Source organism: Schistocerca nitens, chromosome 8 (assembly GCF_023898315.1).
Source record: "Schistocerca nitens isolate TAMUIC-IGC-003100 chromosome 8, iqSchNite1.1, whole genome shotgun sequence".
NCBI classification, from domain to species: domain Eukaryota; kingdom Metazoa; phylum Arthropoda; class Insecta; order Orthoptera; family Acrididae; genus Schistocerca; species Schistocerca nitens.
In genome coordinates, this window is record NC_064621.1 from 351,044,179 (window position 1) to 351,065,588 (window position 21,410).

The window sequence follows — 21,410 nt, forward strand, 5'->3', positions numbered from 1 at the left end:
CTGGTTGGTTCAAATGGCTCTGAGCACTAAGCGACTTAACTGCTGAGGTCATCAGTCGCCTAGAACTTAGAACTAATTAAACCTAACTAACCTAAGGACATCACACACATCCATGCCCGAGGTAGGATTCGAACCTGCGACCGTAGCGGTCGCTCGGTTCCAGACTGTAGCGCCCAGAACCTCACGGCCACTCCGGTCGGCAACAAGAACTGGTGGCGGCCCATTAACGCACTTAGAAGACTGGTGATAAAAACAAAAATCTCCTGTGGCATTGCTAGTTTTTAGCAATCATTGATTGAAACGGCGAAAAGAGCAAGCGAACCATGATCTTAAAAACCGGGTGATGAAAAGAGAAAAATCAGAAGGATTGACACAAACTCAACAAGGCATTGAAACAGCCTAGGTGATGGCAGTGAAGGTGCTGACATAGAGAAGATGAAGAAGAATATGATGATGATGATGAATTGATGATCGAACTGCTGGTGGTGATGATGCTGTAGCTGCAGCCTCTAAGAGAAGAAATGCTAATTACTTATACAACATGCCAATTACAGAAGATCATATAGTGTCACGTTTTATGTGAATATGTCTGTGTTATGTTCAGAGCTTGTAGATACATTAATAATAAACAATTTTTGAAAACAAGACGGTCCGTGCTATTGCATAGCTTTCAGAGTACCACTTCAAACACTAAATCATTTTAATATTAATGGTTCAAAGAGCTTTGAGCACTATGGGACTTAACATCTGAGGTCATCAGTCCTCTATGACTTAGAACTACACTATTGGCCATTAAAATTGCTACACCAAGAAGAAATGCAGACGATAAACGGGTATTCTTTGAACAAATATATTATACTAGAACTGACATGTGATTACATTTTCATGCAATTTCGGTGCACAGATCCTGAGAAATCAGTACCCAGAACAACCACCTCTGGCCGTAATAACGGCCTTGATATGCCTGGGCATTGAGTCAAACAGAGCTTGGATGGCGCGTACAGGTACACCTGCCCATGAAGCTTCAACACGATACCACAGTTCATCAAGAATAGTGGCTGGCGTATTGTGACGAGCCAGTTGCTCGGCAACCATTGACCAGACGTTTTCAATTGGTGAGAGATGAGGAGTATGTGCTGGAGAGGGCAGCAGTCGAACATTTTCTGTATCCAGAAAGGCCCGTACAGGACCTGCAACATGCGGTCGTGCATTATCCTGCTGAAATGTAGGGTTTGGCAGGGATCGAATGAAGGGTAGAGCCACGGGTCATAACATGTCTTAAATGTAACTTCCACTGTTCACAGTGCCGTCAATGCGAATAAGATGTGACCGAGACGTGTAACCAATGGCACCCCATACCATCACGCCGGGTGATACGCCAGTATGGCGATGACGAATAGACGCTTCCAATGTGAGTTCACCGCGATGTCGCCAAACACGGACGTGACCATCATGATGCTGTAAACAGAACCTGGATTCATCCGAAAAAATGACGTTTTGCCATTCGTGCACCCAGGTTCGTCGTTGAGTATACAATCGCAGGCGCTCCTGCCTGTGATGCAGCGTCAAGGGTAACCGCAGCCATGGTCTCCGAGCTGATAGTCCATGCTGCTGCAAACGTCGTCGAACTGTTCGTGCAGATGGTTGTTGTCTTTCAAACGTCCCGATCTGTTGACTCAGGAATCGCGACGTGGCTGCACGATCCGTTACAGCCATGCGGATAAGATGCCTGTCATCTCGACTGCTAGTTATACGAGGCCGTTGGGATCCAGCACGGCGTTCCGTATTACCCTCCTGAACCCACCGAGTCCATATTCTGCTAACAGTCATTGGGTCTCGACCAACGCGAGCAGCAATGTCGGGTTACGATAAACCGCAATCGCGATAGGCTACAATCCGACCTTTATCAGAGTCGGAAACGTGATGGCACGCATTTCTCCTCCTTACACGAGGCATCACAACAACGTTTCACCAGGCAACGCTGGACAACTGCTATTTGTGTATGAGAATCGGTTGGAAACTTTCCTCATGTAAGCATGTTGTAGGTGTCGCCACCGGTGCGAACCTTGTGTGAATAGTCTGAAAAGCACCCGCATTTGCATATCACAGCATCTTCTCCCTGTCGGTTAAATTTCGCGTCTGTAGCATGTCATCTTCGTGGTGTAGCAATTTTAATGGCCAGTAGTGTACTTAAACCTAACAAACCTATGGACATCACACACATCCATGTCCGAGGCAGGATTCGAATCTGCGACCGTAGCAGTTTCGCGGTTCCAGACTGAAGCGCCTAGAACCGCTCGGCCACAGTGGCCGGCATTTTTAATACTAGTTGTCGTATTAAAATTACTATTTGTTAGGTAACTATGATGCAGAAAGGTATTGTATAATCTACTGTCTACGGGACCTCCACAACCGTTGCCAAAGATGACTAAATCTGCTACAGTGGTACTTGGCAAATCCTGTATGTGGGTAAAATGGTAAACACAACCCCATCTTCAGGCGCTACGAAAAACAGGGAAAATTAAGAGCGAATCTTCAGGAAATTAATTAACGTCAATAGGGGCCATACAGATGTGAAAATCAGGCTACACTTTGAAACTTCCTGGCAGATTATAACTGTGTGCCCGACCGAGACTCGAACTCGGGACCTTTGCCTTTCGCGGGCAAGTGCTCTACCAACTGATCTCAGTTGGTAGAGCACTTGCCCGCGAAAGGCAAAGGTCCCGAGTTCGAGTCTCGGTCGGGCACACAGTTTTAATCTGCCAGGAAGTTTCATATCAGCGCACACTCCGTTGCAGAGTGAAAATCTCATTCTGGAAACATCCCCCAGGCTGTGGCTAAGCCATGTCTCCGCTATATCCTTTCTTTCAGGAGTGCTAGTTCTGCAAGTTTCGCAGGAGAGCTTGTGTAAAGTTTGGAAGGTAGGAGACGAGATGCTGGCAGAAGTAAAGCTGTGAGTACCGGGCGTGAGTCGTGCTTCGGTAGCTCAGTTGTTAGAGCACTTGCCCGCGAAAGGCAAAGGTCCCGAGTTCGAGTCTCGGTCGGGCACACAGTTTTAATCTGCCAGGAAGTTTCATATCAGCGCACACTCCGCTGCAGAGTGAAAATCTCATTCTGGAAACATCCGCCAGGCTGTGGCTAAGCCATGTCTCCGCTATATCCTTTCTTTCAGGAGTGCTAGTTCTGCAAGTTTCGCAGGAGAGCTTGTGTAAAGTTTGGAAGGTAGGAGACGAGATGCTGGCAGAAGTAAAGCTGTGAGTACCGGGCGTGAGTCGTGCTTCGGTAGCTCAGTTGTTAGAGCACTTGCCCGCGAAAGGCAAAGGTCCCGAGTTCGAGTCTCGGTCGGGCACACAGTTTTAATCTGCCAGGAAGTTTCATATCAGCGCACACTCCGCTGCAGAGTGAAAATCTCATTCAGGCTACACTTTGGCTGCGTACTATAAAGTTGTACCAGTCATGTAAAAAATCCAGCAAATTTATCAAGTGGTATGCGAGATTCCGCAAGAGTGAGGTATAAACTAGTTCTCCGAATCAACCAGTACCACAGAGGGTGAACGGGGCCTGACCGAAAAAAGTAGCATTGAAATAGCAAATAAGCACACACTACCAGCCTAATGTAACCTATAAATCCACTCCTAACGATTTTTCATGTGGGATGGACTTAATTAAAATGAAGGCATACAGTATGTTTGAAACCCTGGTTCGATGTAAGAAACGTCCTGATGGCCCTAATCAGATCGGATTAAATAAATAAATATTGACTCTAAAAGGAAAGAGATGATATTTTTCCTCGAACTAGATATGAGATACTTGAAACTAAGGTACTTCCCGGTTTATCTTATCCTAAAACAGATGAAAGATAATTCTTCTGAGACATGTAGGTATATATCGACAGCACGAATGTGTTCTCCCAGACGTAAACATGTTGTCCATCACTCTGCTGCTGATTGCTGCCGCTTTCTCCGCGAGGGTAACGGCTGTCCCGCGCCGTTCCATGGTTCAGGAGGTACGTTAATCGACAACGAATCAAGTAAAGCTAACCCTTGAAGTCAGCAGTTCTCGTTTTCGCGCTTAATCTGCTAGCAGGTTGACAGATGAATTCAGATTTTTATTTAAGTTGCTCTAGCGCTGACACAGAGCAGACATTTATTACCTTTGAAACGTACATAACGCTTTAACATGAAGTTTCAGTGTGGTGTACTGGGAAGCAATCTCCGAAACGAACACCTACGCCGTAGTCTTTTCCCATAAGTTTCCAACAATTAAGTTACGAACACGCCCTGAAAGAAATCGTTTCACTTGCTAAATTACACTTTTTTTCTTTCTACGTGCACATTCGTAGTTCCTGATTTCCTCATACATTTCGTAACAAAAATCACAATCAACACACATACCTACACTTAAAATTAGCTGGCGAAGTAATACTGCCTGTCGCCAATAGATGGCAGAGCAATACAGTTTTGCTTACGAGATTGCATTTAACAATACGTCAATGTGTTATCATGAGTGCAGGATTAATATATAATGTCCTGTTACAAGTTTTTTTTAAATCATCAGTCTTCTGACTGTTTTGATGCAGCCCAGAATGATTTCCTCTCCTGTGCCACAACCTCTTGATCTCACAGTAGCACCACATCTAGAATGCTTCGCTTCTCTATTTTCTCGGTTTTTTCACAGTCCCTGATTCACTAGCATACAACGATGTTCTTCAGATGTACGTTCTCAAATATTTCTTGCTCAGATTAAGGTCTGTGTTTGAAACTAGCAGACTTATCTCGGTAAGGAATGCCCTATCTGCCAGTGGTAGTCTGATTTTTATGACCTCCCTGCTTTTCCGTGATAAGCTATTTTGCTTCCAAGGTAGCAGAATTCCTTAACTTCACCTACATTGTGATCACCAATTTTCACGTTAAGTTTCTCGCTACTCTCACTTTGTTACATCTCATTATTTTCGCCTTTCTTCGGTTTACTCTCACACTATTGTCTGTTCTCACTGGCTTTTGTCCCATTCAACAGGTCCTATAATTCTTTTTCACCTTTACTGAGGACAGGAATGTCATCACTGAATTTTATCACTGATATCCTTTCATGCTGAGTTTTTATCCCACTCTCGAAACTTCCTATTATTTCTTTCATTGCTTCTTCGCTGTATCGATTGAACAGTAGGGCCGAAAGATTGCGTCCGCATCTTACACGCTTCTTAATCCGAGCACTTCAGTCTTGCTTTCCCAGTCTAAATGTTACCTCTTGGCTGTTGTACATACTCGTACTGTAAATTATCCGTCTTTCCCAATGCCTACTCCTATTTTTCTCAGCATTTCAAACATCTTGCACAATTTTACATTGCCGAATGTTTTTTCCAGGTCGACAAATACTATGAATGCGTCCTGGTTTTTCTTTAGTCTTGCTTCCACTACCAAGAGCAACGTCAGGACTGCTACTCTGATGCCTTTATCTTGCCTAAAGCGGTATGTTGGCAGTATCATAGATTCTTCAGACCAACTTAAATAGTTGTCTGGTAGCGATTTCCTCAATAAACTCAGAGATTTCGATTGGATCCTATACGAGGTGCGACAATAAACTAATGAGACTGATTTGCTTTGCAAGATATGGCAACCCTGCAGGCTTGTGTAGGCACAATATCTTTGACCTTGGTCTATAAGCTGCTTCTAGTCCAAGCGGCACACCGATGCCACTGCTCAGTCTTGAGCTGTGCTGTAATAAGTTAACGAGTGTTTGTGTTTCTCGTCACGGAAATGGGACCGCATAATATTGCGCAACGGTGTGCCATTTCTTTTTGCGTTAAACTGGGTGAAAACGCGACAGCAACTTACGGTAATCTTCAGAAGGCTTTTGGAGAGGAGGTTATGTCAAGTTTTTTGCTGGCATAAAATATTTAGTGAAGGCAGAATGAATGTTGAAGATGAAGACCGCAGTGGACGACCATCAACCTCACAGAGAGATGTCAACTTGGCCAACTTGTTCATAAAGATTGAGTGGGTGCCTCCTGGACAAACAGTTTACCAATATTACACTACTGGCCATTAAAATTGCTACACCACGAAGATGACGTGCTACAGACGCGAAATTTAATCGACAGGAAGAAGGTGCTGTGATATGCAGATGATTAGCTTTTCAGAGCATTCACACAAGGTTGGCGCCGGTGGCGACACCTACAACGTGCTGACATAAGGAAAGTTTCCAACCGATTTCTCATACACAAACAGCAGTTGACCGACATTACCTGGTGAAACGTTGTTGCGATGCCTCGTGTAAGGAGGAGAAATGTGTACCATCACGTTTCCGCCTTTGATAAAGGTCGGATTGTAGCCCATCGCGATTGCGGTTTATCGTATCGCGACATTGCTGCTCGCGTTGGTCGAGATCCAATGACTGTTAGCAGAATATGGAATCGGTGGGTTCAGAAGGGTAATACGGAACGCCGTGCTGCATCCCATCGTCCTCGTATCACTAACAGTCGAGATGACAGGCATCTTATCCGCATGGCTGTAACGGATCGTGCAGCCATGTCTCGATCCATGAGTCAACAGATGGGGACGTTTGCAAGACAACAACCATCAGCACGAACAGTTCGACGACGTTTGCAGCGGCATGGACTATCAGCTCGGAGACCATGACTGTGGTTACCCTTGACGCTATATCACAGACAGGAGCACCTGCGATGGTGTACTCAACGACGAACCTGGGTGCACGAATGGCAAAATGTCATTTTTTTTCGGATGAATCCAGGTTCTGTTTACAGCATCATAATGGTGGCACCCGTGTTTGGCGCCATCGCGTTGAACGCACATTGGAAGCGTGTATTCGTCATCGCCATACTGGCGTATCACCCGGCGTGATGTTATGGGGTGCCATTGGTTACACGTCTCGGTCACCTCTTGTTCGCATGGACGGCACTTTGAACAGTGGACGTTAAACAGTGGACGTTACATTTCAGATGTGTTCAGCAGGATAATGCACGACCGCATGTTGCAGGTCCTGTACGGGCCTTTCTCGATACAGAAAATGTTCGACTGCTGCCCTGGCCAGCATATTCTCCAGATCTCTCAGCAATTGAAAACGTCTGGTCAATGGTGGCCGAGCAACTGTCTCGTCACAATATGCCAGTCACTTCTCTTGATGAACTGTGGTATCATGTTGAAGCTGCATGGGCAGCTGTACCTGTACACGCCATCCAAGCTCTGTTTGACTCGATGCCCAAGCGTATCATGGCCGTTATTACGGGCAGAGGTGGTTGTTCTGGGTACTGATTTCTCAGGATATATGCATCCAAATTGCGTGAAAATGTAATCACATGTCAGTTCTAGTATAATATATTTGTCCAATGAATACCCGTTTATCATCTGCATTTCTTCTTGGTGTAGCAATTTTAATGGCCGGTAGTGTACTACAAAGAAATTTTAGAAAGACTTTGTAAAAGAGTTCTTCGTGTCCACGCCAACATTGCTGATAATTTGATTCTGCACCACGATAATGCGCCTTCTCATACTGCTCTGTCAGTACAGCAATTTTTACCTCAAGACAAATTTCAAAAGTACCACAGCCACCTTATTCACCAGATATCGCTCTGTGTTACTTTTTTCTATTTCCAAGAGTCAAAACGGCGGTCAAGGGACACCATTTTCAAACAACACAAGATATCCAAAAAGCTGTGACGAGGGCCTTGGAGGATATTACAGAAGATGAGTTCCAGAATTGTTACCATCGATGGCAGAAGCGCTGGAAAAAGTGTGTGCAATCAGAAGGGAACTACTTTGAAGGAGACAACACTAAACGTGACTAAAACAGTAAGCAACATTTTTTTCACGTCAGTCTCTTTACTTTATTGACACACCTCGTATATTCTTTCTGCCTTATTTAATCTCAAGTCACCGAGCAGTCTTCTAAATTCTGACTCCAATACTCGATCTCCTCTCTCAGTTCTATCTACCTCAATTTCTTCTTCTATCACGTCAGCAGAGAATTCGTCGTCCTCATAGACGCCTTCAATACAGTTTCCAACTCTCCACTCCCTGCTCGACAGTTACGATTGCACTCTGAATGTTATCGCTCTTCCTATTAATCTCACAGAAAGTTGAATTGAAATTTTCTTTGTGCAAAATCAGTCGTCAACAATTTGTTTTTCGATTTCTTTACATTTCACCTTCAGCCATTTTGCCCTGGCTTCCCTGCACTTTCTATTTATATCATTCTCAAGTGATTTATATTGCTGTATTTCTCTCTTTCCCTAAATATATTTGTACTTTCTCCTTTGTCGACCAATCAAAGTATTTCTTTTGATCCCCGTGGTTTCTTCGTTGTTACCTTCCTAATACCTATGTTTTCCTCTACAACATATGTGATTGCTCTTTTTACAAACGCTCACTCCTCTTCAACAGTAGTGCCTGCCGTGGTGCCGTGGTATTCCTTATTGCAGTATCCTGATTTCTAACGTATTTGAAAACCATCGTATAATTCCTCATTATTTCGATATCCCATGTCCTTTCACATTGATAGTTCCGTAAAACTCTCATGTACAGCAGTCTATTCTTCATCACTACCAACTTATGAGTCTATATCTGCTACTGCATAGGCCTTACAATCCAGTATCGGATTTCGGAAAAACTGACCATGGTGTAATTAAGATGGAATCTTCCCTGTCTCCAGGCCTTTTCCAAGTATAACCCCTCATCTTGTGATTCTCGAAGAATGTATTCGCTCTTGTTAGCTTAAATTTATTGCTGAACCAATTATTCTCTCTCCTCTCTTTTTCCTACTCCCATCGACAAATTCTCCCGTAAAGCTTTCTTTGCTACTTCTCTTACAACTGCTTTCCAATCCCCCATGATTATTGCCCTTTACGTACTGAATTACCTTTTCAATAGCCTGAAATAAATTCTCTCTCTCTTCTGCTTGCGACGTCGGCATGTATACATGGACTATTCTTATCAGCGTCAGTTTGCTGTCGATTCTGACGAGAACAATCCTGTTACTGAACTGTTCAAAGTAACTCACTCAGTGCTCTACCTTTCCCTTCATAGCGAATCGTTCTCCCGTTTTAACATTTTCAGTTGCTATTGATATTACCCCATGCTCTATTACCCCACGCTCGTCGATATATATATATATATATATATATATATATATATATATATATATATATATATATATATATATATATATTAGCCTTTCCTTTGTTATTTCATCTTTTTGTCATGGTCACCTCCATTTTGATAGTCCTTGTTCAGAGATCCGAATGGAGGGCCGATCCGAAATTTTTTCAATTACAGGCCAATGTATGGATACACCTTATTTGTATTCAATGCATTGGTCCCACGGCCTTCTGCATCTTCATCCCGTCGATGATTGCTGATTCATCCGCCTTTTAGAGACAATTTTCCAGCCCAAGGGTAAAAGAGTGCTCTGAACCTCTGTCCGATCCTCCTCCCTCTTGGCAAGACCGTCGGCAAAAGGAGGATGACTTCTTACGCCGGAAGCGTTCGGCTGCACTGTTGTTGATTTTTATTGAGCTCTTACCCAGTCCTATTAGATATCAAATTTATAAAAGACAAAGCAGCAGCTCAGATACGTTCTTCACTTTTTGAGTCCGTAGAGCAATAACTCTTTATTTTGCGATGTTCCACAACATTCATGGAATAAGTCTAAGCTGTAGCTCAGCTGTGTCTAGATTTCAGCAGGAGGGAAAATTTTCTGGAGTCTAGACTTTTCCAGAATCGCCTTCGTTATTATATTCCCATTTCACTGTAGTGTCCTATAGTTGTCAGCCTACTGAGTGTTCCCTAATTTCCGTATTGTAAATGGTCTTCACTTAGCAGCACTTTTTTTTCCTTTTGTATCAAATTTTGGATGTTCTGGGGTAGATTACTTCCAAAGTTGTATATGTGTGGCCTCCAGGGGTGTTATTCTCTTGATGAAGCTCTTCCTCGATGTGAGATGTGGAGCGGTGGTGGAATGTTTGGGCATCGTAATGCCTTTGGTGAGATGTCTACTTCTTCCTGTCATATTCTCCTCTGTTAATTCTGGAAGAGCGATACCAGTAGGAAGGTAGACTGCTTGCTGATGTATGGTATGTCCGAACAGACTGTCATAGTTCTAACAGTTTCATTTAGATCGTCACTGCCAGCCGCTGTGACCGAGCGATTCTAGGCGCTTCAGTCTGGAACCGCGCTGCTGCTACGGCCGCAGGTTCGAATCCTGCCTCGGGCAGGGATGTGTGTGATGTCCTTAGGTTCGTTAGGTTTAAGTAGTTCTAAGTCTAGGGGACTGATGACCTGAGATGTTAAGTCCCATAGTGCTTAGAGCCATTTGAACCATTTGAAATGCGTCACTGAAGGTCTATGAGCATGCTTGCCACAGACCGCTGGTGCGTATTCAGTGGCGCTGTTGGTAGAAAATGTGGACTGGCTCCCTACTTAGCACGGATGACAAGAAGGCTTTAATTAACGGTCCTCTAAGTCTCCTGAAGTGGTTTGCACCAACTAAATAAACTTCTTAAATCATATTAGCACAACTGGGATGCCACGTCAGCTCTTCTCTTTACGCCACTTCCGTGACACATCACAAAGCTGACTTTAGACCTTTGTTGTACACCCTTAATATTGAATTAAGTATTTTATTAAATAAAAGGTTTGCACGCAAAGAACAGTACACGACATGAACGAAGAGTCTTCACAGAGTGCGAAGGCGGTTGGTGGGAGCTCTGAACGCCACAATTTTCAACCTAGCACAGAATTTTAAAGACTGCATTGAAACTGTCGATACTGTATAACGACATACGTAAGTGTTTTGTTTGTTTTTAAAAATGGTTTTTAGCAAAGTGGCACTCTGAAACAAAAGTCAGTTACTAATTTCCAAGATTCTGGAAGGCATGACTTCAGCAACTGTGGTTTAGGGGAACCGTCCAAGTTTAAATATTAATTTTATTTATTACTTTATGACTATTTTCAAGCCGAAGCTCATTGTCAAATAATCCACTAAGCTATGTAGTAGCATCTACTATAACAGCCACTTATCTACTTATTCCAGTTAATCACGTTTTGTCAATTAATGCACGACTGACGTTCATTCACCTAACTAAGCCATGCACTAATTTACAAAATGTGTTTAAGTGCAATTAATAGGCATGTGACTGTCGTAATGGATGTTACTGCATAGCTTGTAAGTAGGCTGTTTAGGTTTTTATGTTGGTAATGTCACGTAGCGCTCTGTATGAAAATCACTGGCTGTGCTGTGTGCCGTCTGTGGCTAGTTGGCATTGTTGGAATATTCGCTTTTGTAGCGTTGGGCAGATGGATGTGAACAGCGCGTAGCGTTGGGCAGTTGGAGGTGAGCCGCCAGCAGTGGTGGATGTGGGGAGAGAGATGGCAGAATTTTGAGAGCGGACGATCTGGACGTGTGTCCATCAGAAAGAGTAAATTTGTAATACTGTATATCATGAACTGATATGTATATGATGACTTTTGAATATTATTAAGGTAAATACATTGTTTGTTATCTATCAAAATCTTTCATTTTCTAACTATGCCTATCAGTAGTTAGTGCCTTAAGTAGTTAGAATCTTTTATTTAGCTGGCAGTATTGGTGATCGCTGTATTGCAGTAGTTCGAATAACGAAGATTTTTGTGAGGTAAGTGATTCATGGAAGGTATAGGTTATTGTCGGTCAGGGCCATTCTTTTGTAGGGATTGTTGTAAGTAAGATTGCGTTGCGCTAAAATTAATGTGTGTCAGTTTAGTGTTGATCAGAATAACTAAAGAGAGAAATGTCTGAGTACGTTCAGTTTTACTGACATGTCTTTTTTCTAGCACATTCATTCATAATTTTTCTAAGGGGATGTTTCAAGCTTAGTGGATGAGCTTATGCTCGAAATTAGTCGTCAAGTAATAAGGAAAATTAATATTGCAACTTATACCATTCTCTCCAATTTATTGCATAATTTGATGAAAGTCAATGTTTTCTACACAAAAGTCTTTATAAGAATGTGCACAAAAATCAAAATTAAAATATATTGCAAAAATCCTACGTACTGCAGTATAGAAAACGCCGACTCACAAGTTACAAGAAGTTATAATGCAATTGAATGTATATTTAATGAGGTACAACTCTCACCAATTTGAAATCGTTGTTTCGAAAAAACAAACGTTTAAAGTTTCAACCTGTATTTTTCAATATTGGAACTGAACAAATGTTTAATCCGCAGTGGCAGCACCGTTCAGTTGTCCCTTTTCTCGCCGATGTCGAAAGACTCATTTGACGAAATTATGTCGATTATATGGCATCCGCTAGCCGATCGAAGTGTTTTTTGCACGACTGGGATTCCTCTTCGAACCAGTTCTATACGTTTGTTTGTCATTTTCTAGCTCTCACGTTCTACGTACAAAAGAACAAGCGAAATGACAGACGTGAGACAGACACGTGTTTTCAGACTGTTCACCATAAACGAATCGTGTTACGAAGAGAAATCTCGTTGAAAATACTATTTTACTTGATACTAATGTCGTCTGAGATACTAGCGGAAACTAACAGGACCCCTATTCCGTCGTTAACTGTTATAGTACTACATCGGTTACGTTCGAGCTCTAGTATGCACCAGACACCCATGCAGTAAACCGCAGTTTTAACATACACTCCTGGAAATTGAAATAAGAACACCGTGAATTCATTGTCCCAGGAAGGGGAAACTTTATTGACACATTCCTGGGGTCAGATACATCACATGATCACACTGACAGAACCACAGGCACATAGACACAGGCAACAGAGCATGCACAATGTCGGCACTAGTACAGTGTATATCCACCTTTCGCAGCAATGCAGGCTGCTATTCTCCCATGGAGACGATCGTAGAGATGCTGGATGTAGTCCTGTGGAACGGCTTGCCATGCCATTTCCACCTGGCGCCTCAGTTGGACCAGCGTTCGTGCTGGACGTGCAGACCGCGTGAGACGACGCTCCATCCAGTCCCAAACATGCTCAATGGGGGACAGATCCGGAGATCTTGCTGGCCAGGGTAGTTGACTTACACCTTCTAGAGCACGTTGGGTGGCACGGGATACATGCGGACGTGCATTGTCCTGTTGGAACAGCAAGTTCCCTTGCCGGTCTAGGAATGGTAGAACGATGGGTTCGATGACGGTTTGGATGTACCGTGCACTATTCAGTGTCCCCTCGACGATCACCAGTGGTGTACGGCCAGTGTAGGAGATCGCTCCCCATACCATGATGCCGGGTGTTGGCCCTGTGTGCCTCGGTCGTATGCAGTCCTGATTGTGGCGCTCACTTGCACGGCGCCAAACACGCATACGACCATCATTGGCACCAAGGCAGAAGCGACTCTCATCGCTGTAGACGACACGTCTCCATTCGTCCCTCCATTCACACCTGTCGCGACACCACTGGAGGCGGGCTAAACGATGTTGGGGCGTGAGCGGAAGACGGCCTAACGGTGTGCGGGACCGTAGCCCAGCTTCATGGAGACGGTTGCGAATGGTCCTCGCCGATACCCCAGGAGCAACAGTGTGCCTAATTTGCTGGAAAGTGGCGGTGCGGTCCCCTACGGCACTGCGTAGGATCCTACGGTCTTGGCGTGCATCCGTGCGTCGCTGCGGTCCGGTCCCAGGTCGACGGGCACGTGCACCTTCCGCCGACCACTGGCGACAACATCGATGTACTGTGGAGACCTCACGCCCCACGTGTTGAGCAATTCGGCGGTACGTCCACCCGGCCTCCCGCATGCCCACTATACGCCCTCGCTCAAAGTCCGTCAACTGCACATACGGTTCACGTCCACGCTGTCGCGGCATGCTACCAGTGTTAAAGACTGCGATGGAGCTCCGTATGCCACGGCAAACTGGCTGACACTGACGGCGGCGGTGCACAAATGCTGCGCAGCTAGCGCCATTCGACGGCCAACACCGCGGTTCCTGGTGTGTCCGCTGTGCCGTGCGTGTGATCATTGCTTGTACAGCCCTCTCGCAGTGTCCGGAGCAAGTATGGTGGGTCTGACACACCGGTGTCAATGTGTTCTTTTTTCCATTTCCAGGAGTGTATTTTAACATTTACGGCGCACTTGGTATGAATTAATCTTAACGAACATTTTAAGCCAATAAAAATTTCTGCCCCGGTCTACACCCTTCACGACGAGGTTTGATTTTCTGGCCACCCTGGATGTAGTTTTTAGGCGGTTTCCTGCATCCGGCTAGGTGAATACCGCGCTGCTACTCATGACTGCTTCAGTTACACTGTTCGCAAACACTAAGGTAAACGTTGTCATGCTTTAACGTTGCTAACATTAGGCACAGACAGTTGGGGTATACAAATTCCGGCCCGAGGGGGTAAAGGGTGACAACAGGAACACTCTATCACTAACATTGCCAAATATAGACTAACACGCCGATCCCGTGGAGATACTGGGTAAAGGCGAGTGAAGAAAAGACTTCTGATGGCTTGATGGTTGTCAGTCTGGCCTCAGGGGAGTGATGTTTCATTGCATTTATTCCTAAAGTTTGTTTGATAGGTTTTGCACGCGCGTTCGACGCGTCACCAGTCATCGTAATGTTGATGAGAGAACTTGTTACAGGGAGACGACGTAATCGTGACTGTAGAGAACGGCGACCTGAGGGGCGTGGTAGCCACGTCACTAAACGGCGCTCTCTACAACCAGTTCCTGGGCATACCGTTCGCCACGCCGCCTGTGGGAGATCTGCGATTCCGTGTGAGTACTAGATGTGGAAGTTCTAAATACTGTGGCAACTCTGTATAAACGACGGGCGTTCAGTCAGCAACGCATTTTCTTCTGAAAGCAGATTGGTTTTATTCAGAATCCCAACCAACATATTATTCCCCACTAGTGTGGATACAAATCCCTATTCTTCATCATAATTTACGTTCATTGCGTCTGCCTTACCCCACCTTACAGGGGGAGAGAACCTGAAGGCCTTCCATGGTACCGCCCCACTGGTAGAAGTCAAAGACCTGCCAGCATCAATAACTTCCCGATAATCCAAGTACTCCTCTCTGTGGAGTACGTCCTTCATTGGTCCAAACAGATGGAAGTCGGAAGGTGCGAGATCCGGACTGCAGGGTAGAAGAAGAACATCAGTTCAATGAAGTTCCGTGACCTCCTTTCGGGTGCGCAGAATTGTGTGAGGCCTTGCATTGTCATGGAAAGGAGAAGATCGTTTGCATTTTTGTGGCGACTGACACGCTGAAAGTAGTTTCTTCGCTGCAAGAGTCACAACTGTGTGCACAGGCCGGCACGCGTGGAATCGGACTGGTTTGTGCGACGTTCTTGCAGTGATGAGAGACTCCTCGCCTACTGTTCACTCCCAGGTCATCGGAGACACGCAGCGAGCGCCTATGAATATCTGCAGCGCTGTGATTTTCCGCCGAAAGGAACTCAGTGACAGCGCTGTGTTTGCAACGCATTTCCGCTACAGATGCCATTTCGTAAGCTAGCTATAGCACTGCCACCTGTCGGAACTTCATGAAACTACAAGTACTGAAGCGGGAATATTCCACGATATTCCACAACAAATTCTGAATTTTTCCACCGAAATTGGTCGAGAAAAAAAAAATGTTTCATCGCTTATTGAACGCCCCATGTAATCTTACTTGTTTTCTCATTTTCGGAGCAGACCAGTTCTCATGGATTTTAGACACAGAGTAAGCTCGTTGATCATTTTATTTGATTATACAAATAATCCTTTCTGTAAACTGCTACAGTTCACGTGAACTACATGAAGGCTCGTACCGTTTTATGGTGACCCTTATGTAGGGTCGACAAACAACAACAAAGGACTACCGGGAAGAACAGAGCTATGTGTTAGTATTATTTTAAATAACCTTATAATCTAACAACATTAGTGCAAAATCAGTACCTTTCTCAGCCATTTCAGTAAACTGAGGTTATAACTGTATACACAGAATTGGTGAAGTGGCTTATAATCTAATACCATTAGTGCAAAGTAAGTACCTTCCTCCTTACTACCAGCCATTTCAGTAAACTGAGGTTCTAACTGTATACACAGAATTGGTGAAGTACGAGTGGCTTATGTACAGACAGGAGTACCTCAGGGATGTAACTTGTCACCAGTGTAGTTCATCCTGTATATTGAGAGAGCATTTCAGAAATGTATAGAATGTATAATATAAAGAGTATAAATACTTCACCTATGTTTTAGGGGTTCTGAGTAACTATATCGGTGCGGTAGCTCAGCGTGCAGCCCTCTGTAATAAAAACTGAGTAAAGGAATCAACGATCAACTTGAACGGATGTCACATGACGTCCGCCCAGACCAAACTCAACAAACAATACCGAAAAAAAGAAGAAGAAAAACGGGGATAGCGTCTTGATTAATAATCGGATACAAAACCAGCCACCGCTTAAATTTTGATTAATAATCACCATTGTCCGGCGAAGAATTCCGGCATAATAAGTCACCTTGCCAAAGAGGGCGGAAGAGCGGACTTAGGTTCAGGGCACTCTCTTGTCCTAGGGGTGGGAAACTGTCCCCAAAGGTGGAAGAACCAGCCGTGATCAACGGCGTGAGGGTGCAAGAGGCCATGGAAACAATGCAATAAAGACACATAACGTGTAACCACAGAACATGTGCCTGTAATTAAAAAAGTGTCAAGATGATACCTCCACTGGCAAAAGACTCCGGAATAGTCCCCCATTAGGATTTCCAGGAGGGGACTGCGAAGCGAAAGGTGATCATGAGAAAAATATTGAATAAACAACGAAAGGATAACGTCCTACGAGTCGGGCGTGGAATGCCAGAGTCTTGAACATGGTAGGGAAGCTAGAAAACGGAAATGCAGAGGCTCAATCTAAATAGAGTAGGGGTCAGTGAAGTGAAATGGAAAGAAGACAGGGATTTCCGGTCTGATGAGTACAGGAAAATATCAACGGCGGCAGAAAATGGTATAACGGGATTAGGATTCGTTGTGAATAGGAAGGAGGGACAGAGTGTATTACTGTGAACTGCTCAGCGATAGGGTTGTTCCTATCAGAACCGATAGCAAACCAACACCGACAACAATATTTCAGGGCATAAATGCCTACGCCTAAAGCTAAAGATGAAGAGATAGAGAAAGTATACGAAGACTCTGAAAGGATAATACATTACGTAAAGGGAGATGAAAATCTAATAGTCATGGGGGACTGGAATGCAGTTGTAGGGGAAGGAGTAGATGGAACGGATACAAGAGAATATGGGCTTGGAACAAGGAACGATAGAGGAGAAAGACTAATTACGTTCTGTAATAAATTTCAACTATTCATAGCGAATACACTATTCAAGAATAACAAGAGGAGGAGATATACTGGGTAAGGCCGGGTAATACGCGAAGGATTTAGTTGTTGTTGTTGTGGTCTTCAGTCCTGAGACTGGTTTGATGCAGCTCTCCATGCTATTCTATCCTGTGCGAGCTTCTTCATCTCCCAGTACCTACTGCAACCTACATCCTTCTGAATCTGCTTAGTGTATTCATCTCTTGGTCTCCCTCTACGATTTTTACCCTCGACGCTGTCCTCCAATACTAAATTGGTGATCCCTCGATGTCTCAGAACATGTCCTACCAACCGATCCCTTCTTCTAGTCAAGTTGTGCCACAAGCTCCTCCTCTCCCCAATTCTATTCAATACCTCCTCATTAGTTATGTGATCAACCCATCTAATCTTCAGCATTCTTCTGTAGCACCACATTTCGAAAGCTTCTATTCTCTTCTTGTCTAAGCTATTTATCGTCCACGTTTCACTTCCATACATGGCTACACTCCATAAAATACTTTGAGAAACGACTTCCTGACACTTAAATCAATACTCGATGTTAACAAATTTCTCTTGTTAAGAAACGCTTTCCTTGCCATTGCCAGTCTACATTTTATATTCTCTCTACTTCGACCATCATCAGTTATTTTGCTCCCCAAATAGCAAAACTCCTTTACTACTTTAAGTATCTCATTTCCTAATCTAATTTCCTCAGCATCACCCGACTTAATTCGACTACATTCCATTATCCTCGTTCTTTTTTTTTTTTTTTTTTTTTTTTGTTCATCTTATACCCTCCTTTCAAGACACTGTCCATTCCATTCAACTGCTCTTCCAAGTCCTTTGCTGTCTCTGACAGAGTTACAATGTCATCTGCGAACCTCAAAGTTTTTATTTCTTCTCCATAGATTTTAATACCTACTCCGAACTTTTCTTTTGTTTCCTTTATTGCTTGCCCAATATACAGATTGAATAACATCGGGGATAAGCTACAACCCTGTCTCACTCCCTTCCAACCAATGCTTCCCTTTCATACCCCTCGACTCTTGTAACTGCCATCTGATTTCTGTACAAATTGTAAATAGCCTGTCGATCTCTGTATTTTACCCCTGCCACCTTCAGAATTTGAAAGAGAGTATTCCAATCAACAGTGTCAAAAGCTTTTTCTAAGTCTACAAATGCTAGAAACGTAGGTTTGCCTTTCCTTAATCTTTCTTCTAAGATAAGTCGTAGGGTCAGTATTGCCTCACGTGTTCCAACATTTCTACGGAATCCGAACTGATCTTCCCCGAGGTCGGCTTATCAGTTTTTCCATTCGTCTGTAAAGAATTCGCGTTAGTATTTTGCAGCTGTGACTTATTAAACGGATAGTTCTGTAATTTTCACATCTGTCGACACCTGCTTTCTTTGGGATTGGGATTATTATATTCTTCTTGAAGTCTGAGGGTATTTCGCCTTTCTCATATATCTTGCTCACCAGATGGTAGAGTTTTGTCAGGACTGGTTCTCCCAAGGCCATCAGTAGTTCTAATGGAATGTTGTCTACTCCCGGGGCCTTGTTTCGACTCAGGTCTTTCAGTGCTCTGTCAAACTCTTCACGCAGTATCTTATCTCCCATTTCATCTTCATCTACATCCTCTTTCATTTCCATAATATTGTCCTCAAGTACATCGCCCTTGTAGAAACCCTCTATATAGCCGGCCGCTGTGGTCTCGCGGTTCTAGGCGCGCAGTCCGGAACCGTGCGACTGCTACGGTCGCAGGTTCGAATCCTGCCTCGGGCATGGATGTTTGTGATGTCCTTAGGTTAGTTAGGTTTAAGTAGTTCTAAGTTCTAGGGGACTGATGACCACAGCAGTTGAGTCCCATAGTGCTCAAAGCCAGCCCTCTATATACTCCTTCCACCTTTCTGCTTTCCCTTCTTTGCTTAGAACTGGGTTTCCATCTGAGCTCTTGATATTCATGCAAGTGGTTCTCCTTTCTCCAAAGGTCTCTTTAATTTTCCTGTTGGCAGTATCAATCTTACCCCTAGTGAGATAAGCCTCTACATCCTTACATTTGTCCTCTAGCCATCCCTGCTTAGCCATTTTGCACTTCCTGTCGATCTCATTTTTGAGACGTTTGTATTCCTTTTTGCCTGCTTCATTTACTGCATTTTTATATTTTCTCCTTTCATCAATTAAATTCAATATTTCTTCTGTTACCCAAGGGTTTCTACTAGCCCTCGTCTTTTTACCTACTTGATCCTCTGCTGCCTTCACTATTTCATCCCTCAAAGCTACCCATTCTTCTTCTACTGTATTTCTTTCCCCCATTCCTGTCAATTATTCCCTTATGCTCTCCCTGAAACTCTGTACAATCTCTGGTTCTTTCAGTTTATCCAGGTGCCATCTCCTTAAATTCTCACGTTTTAGCAGTTTCTTCAGTTTTAATCTACAGTTCATAACTAATAGATTGTGGTCAGAGTCCACATCTGCCCCTGGAAATGTCTTACAATTTAAAACTTGGTTCCTAAATCTCTGTCTTACCATTATATAATCTATCTGAAACCTTCTAGTATCTCCAGGGTCCTTCCATGTATACAACCTTCTTTCATGATTCTTAAACCAGGTATTAGCTATGATTAAGTTATGCTCTGCGCAAAATTCTATCAGGCGGCTTCCTCTTTCATTTCTTAGCCCCAATCCATATTCACCTACTATGTTTCCTTCTCTTCCTTTTCCTACTGACGAATTCCAGTCACCCATGACTATTAAATTTTCGTCTCCTTTCACTACCTGAATAATTTCTTTTATCTCATCATACATTTCATCAATTTCTTCGTCATCTGCAGAGCTAGTTGGCATATAAACTTGTACTACTGCAGTAGGCGTGGGCTTCGTGTCTATCTTGGCCACAATAATGCGTTCACGATGCTGTTTGTAGTAGCTTACCCGTACACCTATTTTTTTATTCATTATTAAACCTGTTCCTGCATTACCCCTATTTGATTTTGTATTTATAACCCTGTATTCACCTGACCAGAAGTCTTGTTCGTCCTGCCACCGAACTTCACTAATCCCCACTATATCTAAATTTAACCTATCCATTTCCATTTTTAAATTTTCTAACCTACCTGCCCGATTAAGGGATCTGACATTCCACGCTCCGATCCGTAGAACGCCAGTTTCCTTTCTCCTGATAACGACGCCCTCTTGAGTAGTCCCCGCCCGGAGATCCGAATGGGGGACTAGTTTACCTCCGGAATATTTTACCCAAGAGGACCCATCATCATTTAATCATACAGTAAAGCTGCATGCCCTCGAGAAAAATTACGGCTGTAGTTTCCCCTTGCTTTCAACCGTTCGCAGTACCAGCACAGCAAGGCCGTTTTGGGTAGTGCTACAAGGCCAGATCAGTCAATCATCCAGACTGTTGCCCCTGCAACTACTGAAAAGGCTGTTGCCCCTCTTCAGGAACCACACGTTTGTCTGGCCTCTCAACAGATACCCCTCCGTTGTAGTTGCACCTAAGGTACGGCTATCTGTATCGTTGAGGCACGCAAGCCTCCCCACCAACGGCAAGGTCCATGGTTCATGGCGGGAGGTTATAGTTAGATAACGTTATGGTCAGGCAGAGGTTCCGAAATCAGATATTGGTTTGTAAAGCGTACCCAGGAACAGATATAGACTCAGATTACAATGTAGTAATGATGAAGACTAGACTGAAGATTAAGAGATTAGTCAGGAAGAATCAGTACACAAAGAAGGAGAGAGACTATGGGTAACAGAAGAAATGCTTCAGTTGATCGATGAAAGAAGAAAGTACAAAAATGTTCAGGGAAATTCTGGAATACAGAAATACAAACGCTGAGGAATGAAATAAATAGGAAGTGCAGGGAAGTTAAGACGAAATGGCTGCATGAAAAACGTGAACAAATCGAAAAAGAAAGTCGGAAGAATTGACTCAGCATATAGGACAGTCAAAACAACCTTCGGTGAAATTAAAAGCCAGGATGGTAACATTAAGAGTGCAAGGGGTATTCCATTGTTAAATGCAGAGGAGACAGCGGATAGATAGAAAGAGTACATTGAATGGCAATATGAGGGGGAAGTTTTGTCTGATATGTTAGAAGAAGA

At 43.8% G+C, this 21,410-nt stretch overlaps 1 protein-coding gene across 1 annotated transcript in view; it reads left to right on the forward strand.

Annotated features, from left to right (window-relative positions):
• The first annotated feature begins 3,903 nt into the window (after positions 1-3,903).
• LOC126198494 (juvenile hormone esterase-like) overlaps positions 3,904-21,410 on the forward strand; it is a 78,148-nt gene continuing 60,641 nt past the window's right edge. Inside the window, exons 1-2 of the mRNA XM_049934869.1 lie at positions 3,904-4,006; positions 14,600-14,734. Coding sequence (XP_049790826.1) covers positions 3,923-4,006; positions 14,600-14,734 — 219 coding nt within the window. The 5' untranslated portion in view covers positions 3,904-3,922. The remainder of the gene's footprint in view (positions 4,007-14,599; positions 14,735-21,410) is intronic.